The following is a 16,209-nucleotide window of genomic DNA, read 5'->3' as shown; positions in this document are numbered from 1 at the left end:
AATTGAGAAAAATCACTTCATAGAGAGATTTCACCACGTTTTTAGGAGTAAAAATGTTCTATAATTCGGGTGAATAAGAGCTTATATGAACAAACCTTCAGAATAGAGGAATAAAACTGTAAAGTTTGGTGATGGTGAATGTAAAGCTGACTCAAACTCACCGCCTAACTAATACTAATTAAGAGGGTGGAAGGTAAGCCCACATAATTGAATGTGATGTCCCTGTGACGCGTGACTCTCGATCCGTGATTATTTCCACAGTGTGTGTGTGTGTGTGTGTGACGCGCCCAGGTCGAGAGCGCGCTCTGGTAATGGTGCGCGCGGGGACTCGATCTCGGTGTTGATTGGTCGCCTGCAAAGAGAGACTTTACACCCTTTATCAGCATCAGCATGACTTCAGTTCTCCAGAACCAGAACATCATTCAGAAACTCAGCCCAACTCACAGGGATATTATGGGGAGGAGCGCGTGCTATCGGCACTTCTCGGTGTTCTGCTGTTTAGTGTGGTTTATCAGCAGCTTTTACTCAGCTGTTGGTGAGTAACTTCAGCACTTGCGTTTCACTTATCATTAGATTTCTACATATTTTGCGTATCGACAGATGAAAGGTTGCATTTCTCTTATTCTTATTTTATAAAGTAAAATTGGATTTCCAATGTAATTTGTTCAGGATTCCTGTTGATCATTTGGAATAAATCCTAAAGGAATAAGATGGATACAATTAAATTCATATCTGATTCTCTATTGGACAGCCTATTTTTAGAAAGTGCATGAAGGTCTTTTGTTTTATCATCATCAATCTTGTATGTTAAACATGGAATAATATTCCACCAATATTAATGAGTAATAGGTTTATTACAGTATCTATGAATGTTTGTTAAGTTAATAAACATAAAACTGTTCATTGTTAGTTCATGTTCATCTCAGACACATTCAATAATATTAACAGATACAACTTCTGATTTAACAAATGTAACTGAGATGTAACTTTATTAGTGTAAGTAATAAATGCTGTGGAAGTATTGTTCTTAGTTTATGGTAACTAATGTAATTAACTAATGTTTTTATATTGTAAAGTGTTACCAAAATATCGTTTTTTTGTTGTTGTTGAAATCCTGTTATAATAATTCCTATAATATTAATTTAAGGTTGTTTCCAAATGATGATAATAATCCATCAGGATTTTCGAGTGGGATATCTCTGTCTGTTAATCACTAACACAGATTGTGTTTGTATGTGTGATTACAGAAGGCTATCCTAGACCACTGACAGAATGTGATGATTATGGAGATTATATACAGGTATGAATGAATTATTTTATTTTTGGCTTAAGTATCGTCTAATAATTCGAATCTATCTATCTATCTATCTATCTATCTATCTATCTATCTATCTATCTATCTATCTATCTATCTATCTATCTATCTATCCAAATGTAAAAGTTCATTTTAAAGGTGCATTGTGTAATATTTAGGAGGATCTGATGACAGAAATGCAATATCATATCCATAACTATGTTTTCTGTGGTGTATAAAGACCTTACATAATGAACCGTTTATTATAGAATGAGCCATTTCTATTTTGTAAGAATTCAATATACAAACATTCAGTCATCATCCTCACTGTCCATAAACAAATATTATACATCAAATAATACACATAACATAAAATGAATAACAAGTATGAAATTAATAATAATAAAAAACAAAACAAACTTCAAAAATGAAAAAACAATTTTTATTGAAAAGTTTTGAGTATATATCAGTTATTAACATAGCTTTCTTCTTTTTTTTTTTTTTTTTTACCAATTTAATAGACTCAAAATATATGTCAGTTTCAATTTGGAATAATTTAAAACATGGTCTTGATTTGGAAAATTTAGAAAATGTTATGAATATGGAACTTACCTAGTAAAATAATGAGGCATATCTCTCTACACACACCGCGGGTCTCCTTACTTCTGCAAGGCTTTTAACCCACACCAGTAGAAGGGCACACATCACACCTGTCTTAGCTTCACTTCATTGGTTACCAGTGCAATTTAGAATGCACTTTAAAATTTTGGTTCTTACTTTTAGTTGCCCCCCCCATACACATTTTAAAACTAATGGGGACCGTTCGTTTCAAGCTGTGGCACCTGTGGAACGCATTGCCTCCTTCCATACGCTGCTTGGATTCAGTGGAAAATTTTAAAACACAGTTGAAAACTCTTCTATTTAAAGAGGCTTTTAGCTAGACTGTAGGGTGGTTAGGCCGGTCTTATGTGTATTTCTGTTTATTTCTGTTTTATTTTTTGCTTTTGTTATTCATTTTTGATTATGTATTGTAATGTATTTATAAATGTTGTGTATTCCTCCTTTTGTTGTGAAGCACTTTGTGATTTTTATCTGTCAAATGTGCTATACATTTTACTTACATCGTCATGTTTCTACAGTGGCCTTAAACGGACAAACGCGTTTCGTCACTATGTTGTTCTTCGTGCAAAGAAGCGAGCTAAAGTCAGCGAATAAAACACTGAAACAATGATGAACAAGTAACAATAATATTCGCAATAATGTTTGCAAAGTAAACCTAATTCCTTAATTTATCTTTGTAGATAAACCTCATTGCTTAACTGGCTACTCTCTGCGGTTGGGTGCAATTCGCAACCTCTCCACTAGATGCCGCTAAATCGCACACACTGCACCTTTAAGTCATAGCTAATCATACTGTATATATCTGTGTTTTAAGGCCTCAGCTTTACTAAGTTCTCTGTGTGGTGTGGAGTGGAGGAACCAGGACCAGGTGAGTGTGAGTGTGTGAGTGAGTTCATCATCATGACCTTTGACCCCGTGACTCCGTGTCTGAACTCTCTCATGTGTTTCTACAGGAGCAGATTCAGAATGTTTTTAAGAGGGTGAGTTCATATATATATAAAGCAGCTTCTGCTCTGTCTGGTTTCTGACTGACGTTCTGTTCGTTTTTCTTCTGCTCTTCAGTTCCTGTTTCATTATTCCAAAGCACAGAACTCAGTCGGAGAAATAGAGAGAGAGGTATCAACCAACATCTCACGTTACTGTACTCAAACATTCTCTCTATATAATGCATATTCCCTGATAACATATAGTAGTGGCCAAAAGTGATGTCCAGCCTAGGAAAATTGACCATTTATTGAAATATTATAAAGATTTTATAGTCATATTGCGTAGTTGTGCTTGGAGTCGATTGTTTTATTAGTCATAATGACGCAATGAAACATTTACAAATTAATTTTTATCCAGACTGTCATACAAAGAAATTATGAACGCATGCAAAAACATGAGAGAACCAACTAAATATGATTTTATGAATATCTGATTATGTTGTGGTCATTATGTTTGCATTATCCTGTCAGCTTTTTGCATAGTAAAATAAAACCTGTAACTGTAGATTGCCAAAATAATTATAATTGCATAAGTTTAGTGTTTTGTTCTTCCCTCATATTTAAAATATGCATCACTGTAAAAAGTGATCAGTTGACTAACTTAAAAAAAATTGAGGAAACCCATTGCCTTAAAATTATTAAGTAAATAACATCATGCTTAATCGAAAAAATTAAGTTATGTGGAATTATCAAGTTCTCATAAGTTAATTTTTTTCAATTAAGCATTGTTTATTTACTTAATAATTTTAAGGCAATGGGTTAACAAAAAAAAATTAAGTGAACTGAACACTTTTTACAGTGTATTTTGATAATTAAAGGGTTAGTTCACCTAAAAATGAAAATTCTGTCAGTAATTACTCTTCTTCATGTTGTTCAACCCCGTAAGACCTTCCTTCATCTTCAGACAATAGTGAGCCTACGTTCTGATGTACAACCTAGCGCTGCGCTGTTACACAACGTGAATTCATAAAGTCGTTATTTTTGTTGTTTTTTGCGCACTAAAAGTATTCTCGTAGCTTGATAAACTTAAAGGGGCTATATGTAGTTTTCGGCGGTCTCTAGTGGTGATGTTTCAGATTGCAACCAATACAAAGCGGAGGTTTCTCCATGATTCAAAAGCCCTGCCGATGTTGATCCGTGTTTTCGTCCGAAGTAGATCCGATTCATGTTTAGCCTGACGAGCTTCAGCAGAGAAAACTTGTTTTTTGTTTTTTATCATTATGTGGAGTTTGTGTTGGAGTCTGGTGTTGTGCTGGGAGGGAGCAGGTCGTTTCTTAGTGTTAGCAGACTCCATGTCATACGCTGCAGTGTCGTCGCTGTTGAGTGCAGAGTCAGTAGACGAGGCGAGAGGTGAGAGGTGAGAGGTGAGAGGCGAGAGGTGAGAGGCGAGAGGCTCGGGAGCGCGCACGCAGGTCTCAGTCACGTCACTGGATTTCGTGGTAAATCCGACCCGGAGCCTTCACATAGAAATAGGAATACTTGCTTTCAGAGGTAATAGCAAAACCCGCCAAGTGGATCATTTTAATGTGAGATTACAACCCCTTCACACACAGGCAATAAAAAAAGGATTCATTTTAGTAGAAAAACTACATATAGCCCCTTTAAGGCTGAGCCACTGGAGTCACTTGGACTATTTTAACGATGTCTCTACTAACTTTTCTGGGATGGCAGATCTCGATTACAGAGAAGCCTATGGAGGAGTGAGACAGCTCTCAGATTTAATCAAAAATATCTTAATTTGTGTTTCGAAGATGAACTAAAGTCTTATGGGGATATTTTGGGGATATTTAATTTAATTTTATCAATCAATAAATTCCTCTTGAAACAAACTTTGCTGTATTATTTTAATTTAATACTGTGAAGCTGCTTTGATACAATCTGTATTGTGAAAAGCGCTATAGCCTACAAATAAACTTGACTTGACTTGACTTACGGGGTTGGAACAACATGAGGGAGAGTAATTACTGACAGAATCTTCATTTTTGGGTGAACTAACCCTTTAATAGAAATTGTAGGGTCATTAAAATCACCTTTGGCCGGGTCCTGTATATATGAATATGTTTTCTCCCCGTCTTCAGTCTCATTCGGTCCACCCGTTGATGCGTCTCTCGCCGAAGCTCTCCCTGCGCCGGAAGAAACAGCAGGTGCGAGGCTCTTCTCTCTCAGTTCTCTGGTGTTGTCTGTCAGACGCTCGGTTAAAGGCGTTAGGCTGGAGATCAACCGTGGCATTGTGATTATAAATGCATGTTTAATATGTGCTTGCTTTAATCTCCCGTGTCTTGTTTTGAGTAACGTGTGTCTTTCTCCTAGAGAAGCTGAAGAACGTCTGTGGCTCTTCTGGAAGAAACACGCGAGGTGCGTGAACACAAAACCTCTCGCGTAAAGCAGACGCACTATTCAGGGTTCTTGCTTTTTTTTGGACCCGTTAAATCATTAATCATTACAGAATAAGCAATTTTAAGGATCATTCAAATTGTTTGTCTTTTTAACAATCGCTGGGACACATTTCTCAATACTTTGGTAATTTTTTCGAAACTCTTTGAACACAGCAGTTCAAAATGCACTAAAACGACCCAAAAAAACGTATTTAATGGCTCAAATTAACTCATTCTTCCAGAACACAAAGTTTGGTAACACTTTATTATAATCATTCTAATATAAGCAACTACATGTCAAATAGCTGTCATTAGAGTATTAGTAGACTGTCTGCTTAAAGTCCCCCTGTAGTCAATCATTTTATCCCTTAAAACTCATCTTTGATCACCAAAATGACATATTTAAACGTTATAACTCGACACCCTTGCCTCATTTAGTATGCGCGGTTCTATGAATATGCAAATGAGCCCCGCCTCCACTCACTCACTCAGCTCAGGGATCCACTCGTTGACGATCACACGTTGATCTGATTGGTAACAACTTTCAAGATAGTTTTTAAAATCCAGCTTTTAATGTGTTTTATGTGTCTATGTGGTGTCATTACAAACCATGTGTAAATTCATAAGTCGACAGCATTGCTGAGTATTTTCTCCTTAAAGGTGGTCTCAGTGATTTCAGGCCCAAAAATATTTTTGTCACATTCATCTAATCTTTCCTAACGATCCGCTAGCTGCCCGCCCCATAAGCATGCCTGCGTCTCTGTAGGCAGCCTAGGCTCTGAGATCTGCACACAAAAACAAATGGTTTAGCCAAACACTCAAAACCAAAACAAATAGTGTTCCAACCAATCACTGACAGGGGGAGGGTGTTGTGAGGTTTTGAGCCAGCTTTTTCTTCAGCTCTGACTTCGCGTGCAGCCGTGCACGAGTCCTTCACTGACCAATCAGCGTTCATTAGCAGAATGCTAGCGTGTTAAGGGCAACAACAACTCAACCTGTAAGAAATCGAAAGGACATAAGTACTCGTTCATTCAACTTTCGACCCATAACCCATGTTAAACTTGCAAAACCTACAATCAAATCTGAGATTTCTCAACGGCAATCGGGTGAAAGAGACAAATTTAGCCGTCTAGCCCCATAGACTCCCATTCATTTTGCACTCATGGGCGATCGCCCCTAGTGGAACTCTGGTGGAACTACAACCACAATTCAGTAAAATAGGACTTAATAGGGAGTGGGCAGGCGGGCTCTGCTGATCCCCAGTTCAGCTCACAGAGGAAAAGTGACCCAAGTATTGAGAAATGTGTCCTGGCGATTGCAAAAAACTGTAACAGAGCAAAGCATGAGAAGAAAAACACAGCATGTTGAAGTTTTCGCTGTTATTTATGGGCCAGTAGAGTGCAGATAGGACGTGACAGAGACTCTCATGAGACACAATAGTGAGCAACAGTTTAAAGATTTGATTCATTTCCATGTAAATTGGTGGATTTAACCCCGTGTGTTTCTCCTCTCCACAGACGTCCTCTGTTCTTATCTGGGATTCTCTCTGACACCGTAATGCCTGTAGTGTGTTAAAGCTGCATTATTGTTGCTGTCAAGCTTCAAAACACCACCAGATTTCATTAAAACCTCTTTTAATAAATGTAACCTCATGCTTGCCGACGGTTTACGTATTATTGCTAAAACACTAAGAAGAGATGAAGCTTTTCAGTATGAGGGTGCAAATCAGAAAGCCTGGGTAATGGTAAAATGCAAACAGGAAATTGATGGGAAATAGCCTGAAATTGTTCATGACATATCCCTAAATATCACAGCTTGTCCTTAAGCTCGGTTTAGAGGGATGTGGGTGAGCGGAAGCGTCGCTAGTCATTAACACACACACACACACACACGCACAAGAGACACAGTAAAATGCACTCAAATCAAATCAATATTATGTTTTTATATAATAAACGGTGACAAGCATTGAACTGACAAAGGTTGCATTATTAGAAATCCAATATAAAACAAAAACAATGCAAATTTTCTGTGAAAATGATGGCTGGTTTAAAAATGTTTTCGAGTGCAAGATAAGCAGGAGTCACTCTCTATGGGAAACACCATTCTAGTCCCAGAGAGTGGATGTGTTTTTAAAAATGGCAAATATTAGAGTCTGCCCGGCAACAGCTTAAACAGTCTTTTCTGATGTGTTCGAGTCGCCTCAAAACGACTGGAGTTTGAGAGACTGGCACCATGGCAGTCCAGCTGTGTGTGTGTGTGTGAGATGTAATGTCAGTCCTCGTCTGAGTCCTCATCACCGTTCCTGCGGCTCGGCGCCGAGCAGCGGATGGACGTCATCATCTGATCCTGGACCTGTTTTCTGGGGTTTTCCTCCAGGTCAGTCTTCACCGCTCCGGTCTCTGATAAACGCCACTCCAGCTCTGAAACACACAGAACAACTGCTCCTTTACATACACATCTTTGGTAAGGAAACAGAAATAGGCAAGGCAACTTTATTCATACAGCACATTTCATACACTATGGCAACTCAAAGTGCTTTACACAGAAAGGAATAAAAAGAGATATTCAATACAGTTATAAAATGAATTAAAAGAATAAAAAGATTATACATGGATAAACTTCTCATCAGGGGCCGGTTTCACAAAGATAGACTTTGACTATGGCTTAGATATAGTAGATAGTCAGACTTCAGATAGACATCTAAATCAGACCGTTGCACAAAGCACTTAAGACTCTGACTATCTTAAGTAGGACTACACTGCAATGCATTCTGGGTAAAATAAAGACACTTTTCAAAACAAAAAACATGGCGGATCGAGTAAGTGCATTCAGCCGCTCAGTGCAGTTTACCCCAGCGGATCATATGTGTTTGTTGGAGGAGTATAACAGTTACAAGGACATTTTACTTGGGAAATTTAGCGGAGAATGTAGTAACAAGAAGAAATGTTTACATTATGAGCCATTTTCCCTTTTCTTTTGGCTGTTTGTAATGTAACTGATTGTTACTGCTGGTTGCCAAGGTAACAGAGTCTTAGACCTAAGTTAGCCTGGGGTTGAGGGGTCTAATTGGTCTAAATTAAGTCAGTCTTTATTTTTGTGAAACAGTCTAACTTGCATTAGAGTCTAGTCTATGAGCACATTTTAGACTTGTCTAACACTATAGACCGGTCTAAAATAGCTTTGTGAAACCGGCCCCTGGGTAAAACACCATTGTATAATTTTTCACAACATCCAGTTTTACTCTGAGATTTTCCCATGATTACACTGTGATCAGATACTTTAGATACAAAATTGATACTTTTTATTATATATTTTTGGTGCTGGACAGTCGGTATGAACTATCATGTATGGAAAAGATGTATACTTTTACATAATAACAAATGTAATAATTAAATTATATTTAATGACAACATATATAACAAAATTCCGTATCCACAAATCCAAATAATCATCACAAAACCTACTTTTACTCATTTTAGAATAAATAACTAATTGGCATGCTAAATATTCACTTAAATTATGGTAGTTAATGTATGAATAATATATATAACAATTTATATATAACAATTTAAATGTATAAATAAAATATATAAATACCAATTTATATTAAATAAATAATAATATAGCCAAATGAAAATTTATTCATTTAGATTCTGCTAAATTAATGAATGCAAGATATCAGAAAAAAAAAACTATAGTTTGTTTACTATTGTTTGTTTAAACAGACAGTCAATTCATATTAGGTGATCAACATTTATTTATTTATGAGTTAACGCCTATCAGCAGCAATGGCTATGTTCATGGCAATCAACAGTATTTCAATTAAAAAAATTTATTGATTACAATCACTTCTTATGTGATCAACAAATAGCATGTGTGCTCATGAGTGGTTAATAAGATATAAAGGAGTTTAACTAACACAACCACAGCATTAAGCAAGAAAATCATTCTCACCGTCACACTTCAGGTTCATGCCTCCAAAAACCAGCGGGCCGATGAACTGGGCCTTCATCTCGCCCTCGTAGTAGATGAACAGCGTGGGCAGGTTGCGGTCGGGGTAGTTGGGAATGCAGGTGGTGGAAATAGATTTGATGAACTTAGTTTGAGGAAACTTGTGGGCCAGATATGACAGATGCTGGTTTATCAGCGTGCATAACGGGATCCTGCGGGATAACAGACACATTTATTAGTCAAGGTACTGGATGACACTCATTTAGGCAAGGGAAGTATTTATATAGTGCACATAATCAGTTAAAGGGGCTATATGTAGAATTCAGAAACGCGCCACCGGTGGCCGTTCAGTAAACTGCAGCGAGGCCTCGATAAACTCACGGCGAACTTCTTTTTCTTTCTTTGCTTAGAAGTAAAAAGAAGTTGTAAATACTTTTACTGTTAACGAACATCCAGACGTCGTCCACATTTAGATGAATATGTAAATATGTGCGGCGCTTTCCTCTCAATAACAAAATAAACAGCAGTTCAGAAAACATCTGGTCATAGAGATGTGGGTGTGTGCAGCAGATCTGAGATTCACCGGCATCATGTCGACAGATGAGCTCATTATAATTACACTTGTTTTCAATTTTTTTCAATGGGAGCGCCGCGTTTTTAAAACTACACAGCGTAACGAGGCGCTGAGTGTTTTTTACTGGTTGCCGAGAGTTGCAGAATGTTCAACTTTGGGTAAAACGCAGCGCACATCACTGTCACTTTTTCGTCAACCGTCCAATCATAATGGAGGAGGGGTGGGACTAATACCACACCAACCAACCGCCACATTCTGCTAGTACAACGTCAACAGTCGTCATGACAACAAGCATAATAACGGAACAAAATCATTTAAAACAAGAGCCAGAGAAAATACGTTACATTGTATCGACATTTTAATATAGAATCAACACAGAAACAATATGTGTGAAATGAGATACTAGTAACGCTTTCGTGGATATTCCGTATCATAACAAGCAAAGCGTCTCAACTGAAAAAAATGCTGCGCTGCCAAAACGCTCTCAAACGCCCATAGCAAGCCGTTTTGCTTTAGTGGACACACGGGCGAATGATAGTTTGATTATAAAGTATATTTGAGACTATATAGATCTGACTGTAGTTTGAATGAATCTGTGACATTACAGTACAGAATGGCTCTTTCTGCATTATCCAGCATTAGTTTCATATAAATGTCACATCCTTTGATTTTCCCGGCAAAAACGTCCCGAGTCCTTCACGTAAACATCAGTCTACAGGCTTTCATAGACGACCTAGGAAGTCGAGGAAGGTCTTGTTTTATACAAGCTGTTCACACATCACCAATAAAAGAGTCATTAATGCATGAAAATTCTTACATACAGCCCCTTTAAGAATAAGAAGAGAAATATACATAAATAAGATACAGTGCATGGGAACTTTTGTGTTTAAATAAAATCCAATGCTTTTAAAATTCCAATCTTTACCAAAGCGTTTTGCATTATAAATAATGAATGCATACATCAAAATGATAATGAATGCATACATCTAAATTATAATGAATGCATATCTCTAAATCAGTGGTTCTCAACTCCAGTCCTCGGGACCCGCTGCTCTGCACATTTTGTATGTCTCTCGTATCCAACACACTCAAATCAGTTTATGGAGTCTCTCCTAACGAGCTGATGATCTGGTTCAGGTGTGTTAAATAAGGGATACATACAAAATGTGCAGAGCAGCGGGTCCCGAGGACTGGAGTTGAGAACCACTGATCTAAATTATAATGAATGCATATATCTAAATTATAATGAATGTATACATCTAAATTATAATGAATGCATATATCTAAATTATAATGAATGCATATATCTAAATTGTAATGAATGCATATATCTAAATTGTAATGAATGCATATATCTAAATTATAATGAATGCATATATCTAAATTGTAATGAATGCACATATATAAAGTACTGTCTGCAGAGGTCGATGTGTAAAATCACCCCGGTTTGTAGAGATGCAGCACCACCCAGATTCCGGCTCCAGCTTCATTCACTTCCTTCACGTAATCCTGACCCGAGATCTCATTCAACTCTCCAAACGCGTTCTTTATCTGGTTGGCTTTCCACTCTGCAATTCTCTTCTGTCTGTCAGAGAGAGACCATGCACAAATAATTACTGCTCTTTCATTACCTGAAAGGATAACTGTCGCCAAAATGTAACCTAGGGTCTTTTTGTTAATCTACCCGAGGCAAAAATGGAAACGCCACTTTTAAGTTTGACCGTATTTTCGTTTTCGGTCAAATTGCCCTTGTTGAATGGGAGTGTTTGGGGCACGACTATGATCGCATCAAAAAACACTATTTTTAAAACACTAATGCGGCTCGACACAACATGAAACTGTGCTGGAAGTCTCACCAGCGGCTCTACACATGAACTCCAGCATTGACAACAGTGTTTGTGAACACAGAGTTCACTAAAGAGAAAGATTTTGATCAACTCACTGTCTCTGTGTCCGCCGGTGTTCTGACAGTCAATCTGACAGTCGATCTCCGAATGCAACGTAACAGGGAGGAGAGTAAAGATGGAAAGCTCCTAAAGCTTAGTTAAATTCACGGATAATTAGTTGTTTTGTCGTTAGTGAAAATCAATATTGACCTTGTATTTGAAAAAGGATCCTCATATAAGAAGCAATACTAAAATTCAGAGTCAGTTCATTCACATTCGGAGATCGACTATTTTTGACTGTCAAAACACCGGCGGACACAGAGACAGTGAGTTGATCAAAATCTTTCTCTTTAGTAAACTCTGTGTACACAAACACTGTTCTCAGTGCTGGAGTTCATGTGTAGAGCCTCTGGTGAGACTTCCAGCAAAGCTTCATGTTGTGTCGAGCCGCATTAGTGTTTTAAAAATAGTGATTTTTGATGCTATCGTAGTCGTGCCCCAATCACTCCCATTCACAAGGGCAATTTGACCGAAAACGAAAACTAATTTTATTTTATGGAAACGCTAAAATGCGCATAAATTCTAAAAATGCTTATTACACTCAGTTGAGTTGAGTTGGATAAACGTTTTATCAAATATCAATGCAGTGCTGCGCAAAAACACTGTTAAAGTGACAAAAACATAATGGTGTATTTCTTCAGTATGTACCTGTACATCTCCATGGCGAGTTCATCCTCATCACTGAACTCATCTTCATTTTCATCCAGCTCCTCCAGAGTCATGCTCTCATAAGTCTTCACTGCAAAACAACAGAATATGAGCTCACATACTCCACATCCACAGGCTTCAGAATAAACAAACCCTATTATCTGATGACAAGGAGCAGCAAAAACTATATTTAAACTATAACTGTGTGAAGTTAACCCAGGGTTTATACAGGAATCATGGAGTTAAATTTAATACCTTTAGACCTTTTTTTAAGACTCTTTCCATTCATTTTAAGACCTCATCGCCACTTCAAGTTTTAACCGGTTACATCGGCGACACTTTAACTTACATTTACTATACATTGATTGTAAGATAGCACAACTAAACAGTCTTAGTTTGTGATAACTCCTTATCAATGTAACATGGGAACGAAGCACGAGAGAACTGATGCAATTCTTTGGACAAATATACATAATGAAAAGATGATACAAAATGTAACACCTTGGAAAATGGCATTTAATACTTTTTAAGGGCCTTAATTTTCTCTGAATTGAATTGATCAACTTTTAATACTTAAGACCCCCCCAGACACCCTGTAACAGTGTAAAAACTCCTCTTACCAACAGACTGAGGCTGATGAAGCTGCTCGTCCTCTTCCTCCTCCTCCGGTTTCTCTTTAGGAGGAAGAATACCTTTCCTCCTGAGGATGTCATTCCACTCGGTGTCTGCGTTCGGGTCCTACATTCACAACAAAACACATTCAGAGACGTGATGTTATCGACCACACGCAGGAAGAATGACAACTTCAGTTTCAGAGTAGTTTACATGACTTCAGGCGTCATATTCATGACTGCTTTTCAATCAATAAGGCATTTAAATAATTACACTAATCAGTGTTTCCAATAAGACACACAGTGTTATTTTGTATCATATAGTTTTTTTTAATACTTCAATTTAATTTCAACCATTTTGTTATTTGTCATTCTAGTTTTGTATAGTTTATTCATTTTCATTTCAGATTTAGTTTATTTTAGAACATCAATATAAACTAGACAAATTAGAAATATTGCTTTGTTTTTATATATATATATATAAATAATTTCACTTAACAATGGTTTTAGTTAAGTGTAATAACCCTGCCCTCAATAGACTACACTCAAGTTTAAGTCTACTAATAATTGATTAAATAATATGTTAGCGCAGAGCAAACCTACAAACATTTAAATTCCTTACAAAAATATCCATGATTTTCATTATTTTACTAATTTAAATGACATATATATATATATATATAATATTCCTTGATATTCCCTGTAGTCGTCAATATCACAGCGAAAATGTGTTATTTTATATCATTTTCACTCAGAAATTGCTAGTAAATGTCACGAACAGTTAGTAAAGGCAAGTAACACTGAATTACACGTGAAATTATAGAATATAGAACAAATGAAACAGCATTTTCTTATAAAACTTACTCTTTTTTTTGTTTACAACTTCTAAAAATGTTTTTTTACAGTGTAAATGACAAATACATAAAACCATGAATAACATACACACAATGTAAACATACAGATCACTTTTTTTCTCAGTTTGTAGGAGTAAGTTAGACTAAAACAGTTACTAGTCAGAAGATCTTTACTAAACTATCGTCATCATCATATAACCAGCATCTCCAGAAACTGCTCTAAACCATCGAGAAATCAACGATCATTTCAAGTCTAATATAACGTGAAATAAACAACATATTTGGTTATTAATCACACAAACCTGCATCTCTGTGCTGTGTGAATCACTCCTCTGCTCTCACGGCGCCGGAAACAGAAGGAGCGCTCCTCATTCTCTTCCGGCCGAACACAAGCTGCATCCGTAACATAAAATATACAAAACATCCTCCTTTTCGTCAGTTTTATAAAGAAAACTGGCTGTTAAATCACAATAAATACTTAAGCGTCACAATAAATATATATATATTTGCACAAGACGATTAATGCTCACATTTAATCTCGAGTGGAACAGAAGTGTGAAGGACGATATTCAGGGTTGCACCGTTTTCCGCCTTGTTTCTGAATGCCCATATATGGTGTTGTATTGCAGCTGATAATGTCCAGATAGCGCTGTCAATCAAACCACGTGACAGGTGTGACAGACTTGCATTTACTTTTTGATTGTAATATAACAGTTTTGTAAGAATTGTAATTTTTAAAAGATTGTAATAAATCAGTTTTGGGCTGATTTAAGTTTCTTTATTTTAGTCCTGAAGTAAACCACTCATTTGATCTAATAGGTATTTTTATTATGAAAATCCTGATCATTTATCTCTTGAATATGTTGTAGCTCATTTTATCCCCCAGACTTATACACAATACAAAAGTACCTGGTTTTTGATTCTTTATGAACGTTTATTAAGATGTGATTTGACGGTGCTTTTCTATTTATGTACGTAAATCCATGTGTTTACTCTACTTTGCTTTTATGCTATTTCTATTGTATCTTAGAGATACGAATATGTTTTCCTCGTTCATGCTTTTAATTTTTAATTTTTTTATTAATTTAAGTGGGTTTTTGTGATGCTCATTTAAGGTATTTTGTAATGTTTGTTGTTATGTTTTGTTATTATAAATAAATAAATAAATTATATATATATATATATATGGGGGGGGGGGGGGGGATCCTCTGAGTTGCATTTCAATGTTTGAATTATTTAACAACAATCTTAATTCACACCAAAATAATTTGGTATAAATACAATCATAAAATAAATGGACACTTCTCTCGTTTCCCTCTGTTCATTTGCATATAAATATGATAATAAAGTGCTGGGCAACGATTAATCGCGATTAATCACATCCAAAATAAAAGTTTGTGTTTACATAATATATGTGTGTGTTCTGTGTATAATTATTTTGTATATATAAATAAACACATGTATATATACGGCCAGCAGCCATATCACCCTGTAGCCCAAGACTGGTTGCCCACTGAAGCTAAGCAGGGCTGAGCCTGGTTAGTACCTGGATGGGAGACCTCCTGAGGAAACCAGGTTGCTGCTTGAAGAGGTGTTAGTGAGGCCAGTAGGGGGCGCTCACCCTGTGGTCTGTGTGGGTCCTAACGCCCCAGTATAGTGATGGGGACACTATACTGCCAAAAGAGCACCGTCCTTCGGATGAGATGTTAAACCGAGGTCCTGACTCTCTGTGATCATTAAAAATCCAGGATGTCCTTCGAAAAGAGTAGGGGTGTAACCCCGGCATCCTGGCCAAATTTGCCCAGTGGCCTCTGTCCATCATGGCCTCCTAATCATTCCCATATACTGATTGGCTTCATCACTGTCTCCTCTCCACCAGTAAGCTGGTGTGTGGTGGGCGTTCTGGCGCAATATGGCTGCCGTCGCATCATCCAAGTGGATGCTGCACATTGGTGGTGGTTGAGGAGATTCCCCTTCATGTAAAGCGCTTTGAGGTCTCAGAAAAAGCGCTATATAAATGTAACAAATTATTATTATTATTATTATTATTATATATTTAAGAAATATTTGCATGTTTATACTGTATATATATTTATACATAATTTATATATAATTTATATTATATATAAATATAAATATTTTTCTTAAATATATACATGCATGTGTGTATTTATATATAGGCTACAAAATAATTATACACGGTACAAACACATATTATGTAAACACAAACTTTTATTATCGTTGCCCAGCACTTAATATAATACAATTATTAATAAAAAATATACTGAAATAAATAATTATAAGTGCTTAATCGGTCACTGAACTAGACCGCCCATCCCATGAAGGCCC

At 36.6% G+C, this 16,209-nt stretch overlaps 2 protein-coding genes across 3 annotated transcripts; one reads left to right on the top strand and one right to left on the bottom strand.

The window, feature by feature from the left end:
* The first annotated feature begins 429 nt into the window (after positions 1–429).
* nms (neuromedin S) lies at positions 430–7,412 on the top strand. 2 transcript variants are annotated; one of them, XM_082174826.1, is made up of 8 exons: positions 430–535; positions 1,248–1,300; positions 2,730–2,783; positions 2,869–2,895; positions 2,978–3,031; positions 4,980–5,045; positions 5,217–5,256; positions 6,794–7,412. In XM_082174826.1, the coding sequence occupies exons 1-8, from the start codon at positions 454–456 to the stop codon at positions 6,832–6,834; spliced, it is 417 nt and encodes a 138-aa protein (XP_082030952.1). In that variant the 5' UTR covers positions 430–453; the 3' UTR covers positions 6,835–7,412. The 2 variants fall into 2 exon arrangements, with proteins under 2 accessions (XP_082030952.1, XP_082030951.1); XM_082174825.1 differs by having other exon boundaries at positions 5,214–5,256.
* pdcl3 (phosducin-like 3) lies at positions 7,189–14,242 on the bottom strand. Its single transcript, XM_082174816.1, has 6 exons — positions 14,163–14,242; positions 13,016–13,133; positions 12,396–12,486; positions 11,243–11,386; positions 9,231–9,439; positions 7,189–7,696 (listed from the first exon to the last, which is right to left on the bottom strand). The coding sequence occupies exons 1-6, from the start codon at positions 14,166–14,168 to the stop codon at positions 7,548–7,550; spliced, it is 717 nt and encodes a 238-aa protein (XP_082030942.1). The 5' UTR covers positions 14,169–14,242; the 3' UTR covers positions 7,189–7,547.
* Positions 14,243–16,209: the final 1,967 nt, after the last annotated feature.

Source organism: Leuciscus leuciscus (assembly GCF_965113295.1).
Source record: "Leuciscus leuciscus genome assembly, chromosome: 7".
NCBI lineage: Eukaryota > Metazoa > Chordata > Actinopteri > Cypriniformes > Leuciscidae > Leuciscus > Leuciscus leuciscus.
Note: the sequence above shows the minus strand (reverse complement) of the source record. Positions and strands in the feature narration are given on the sequence as shown.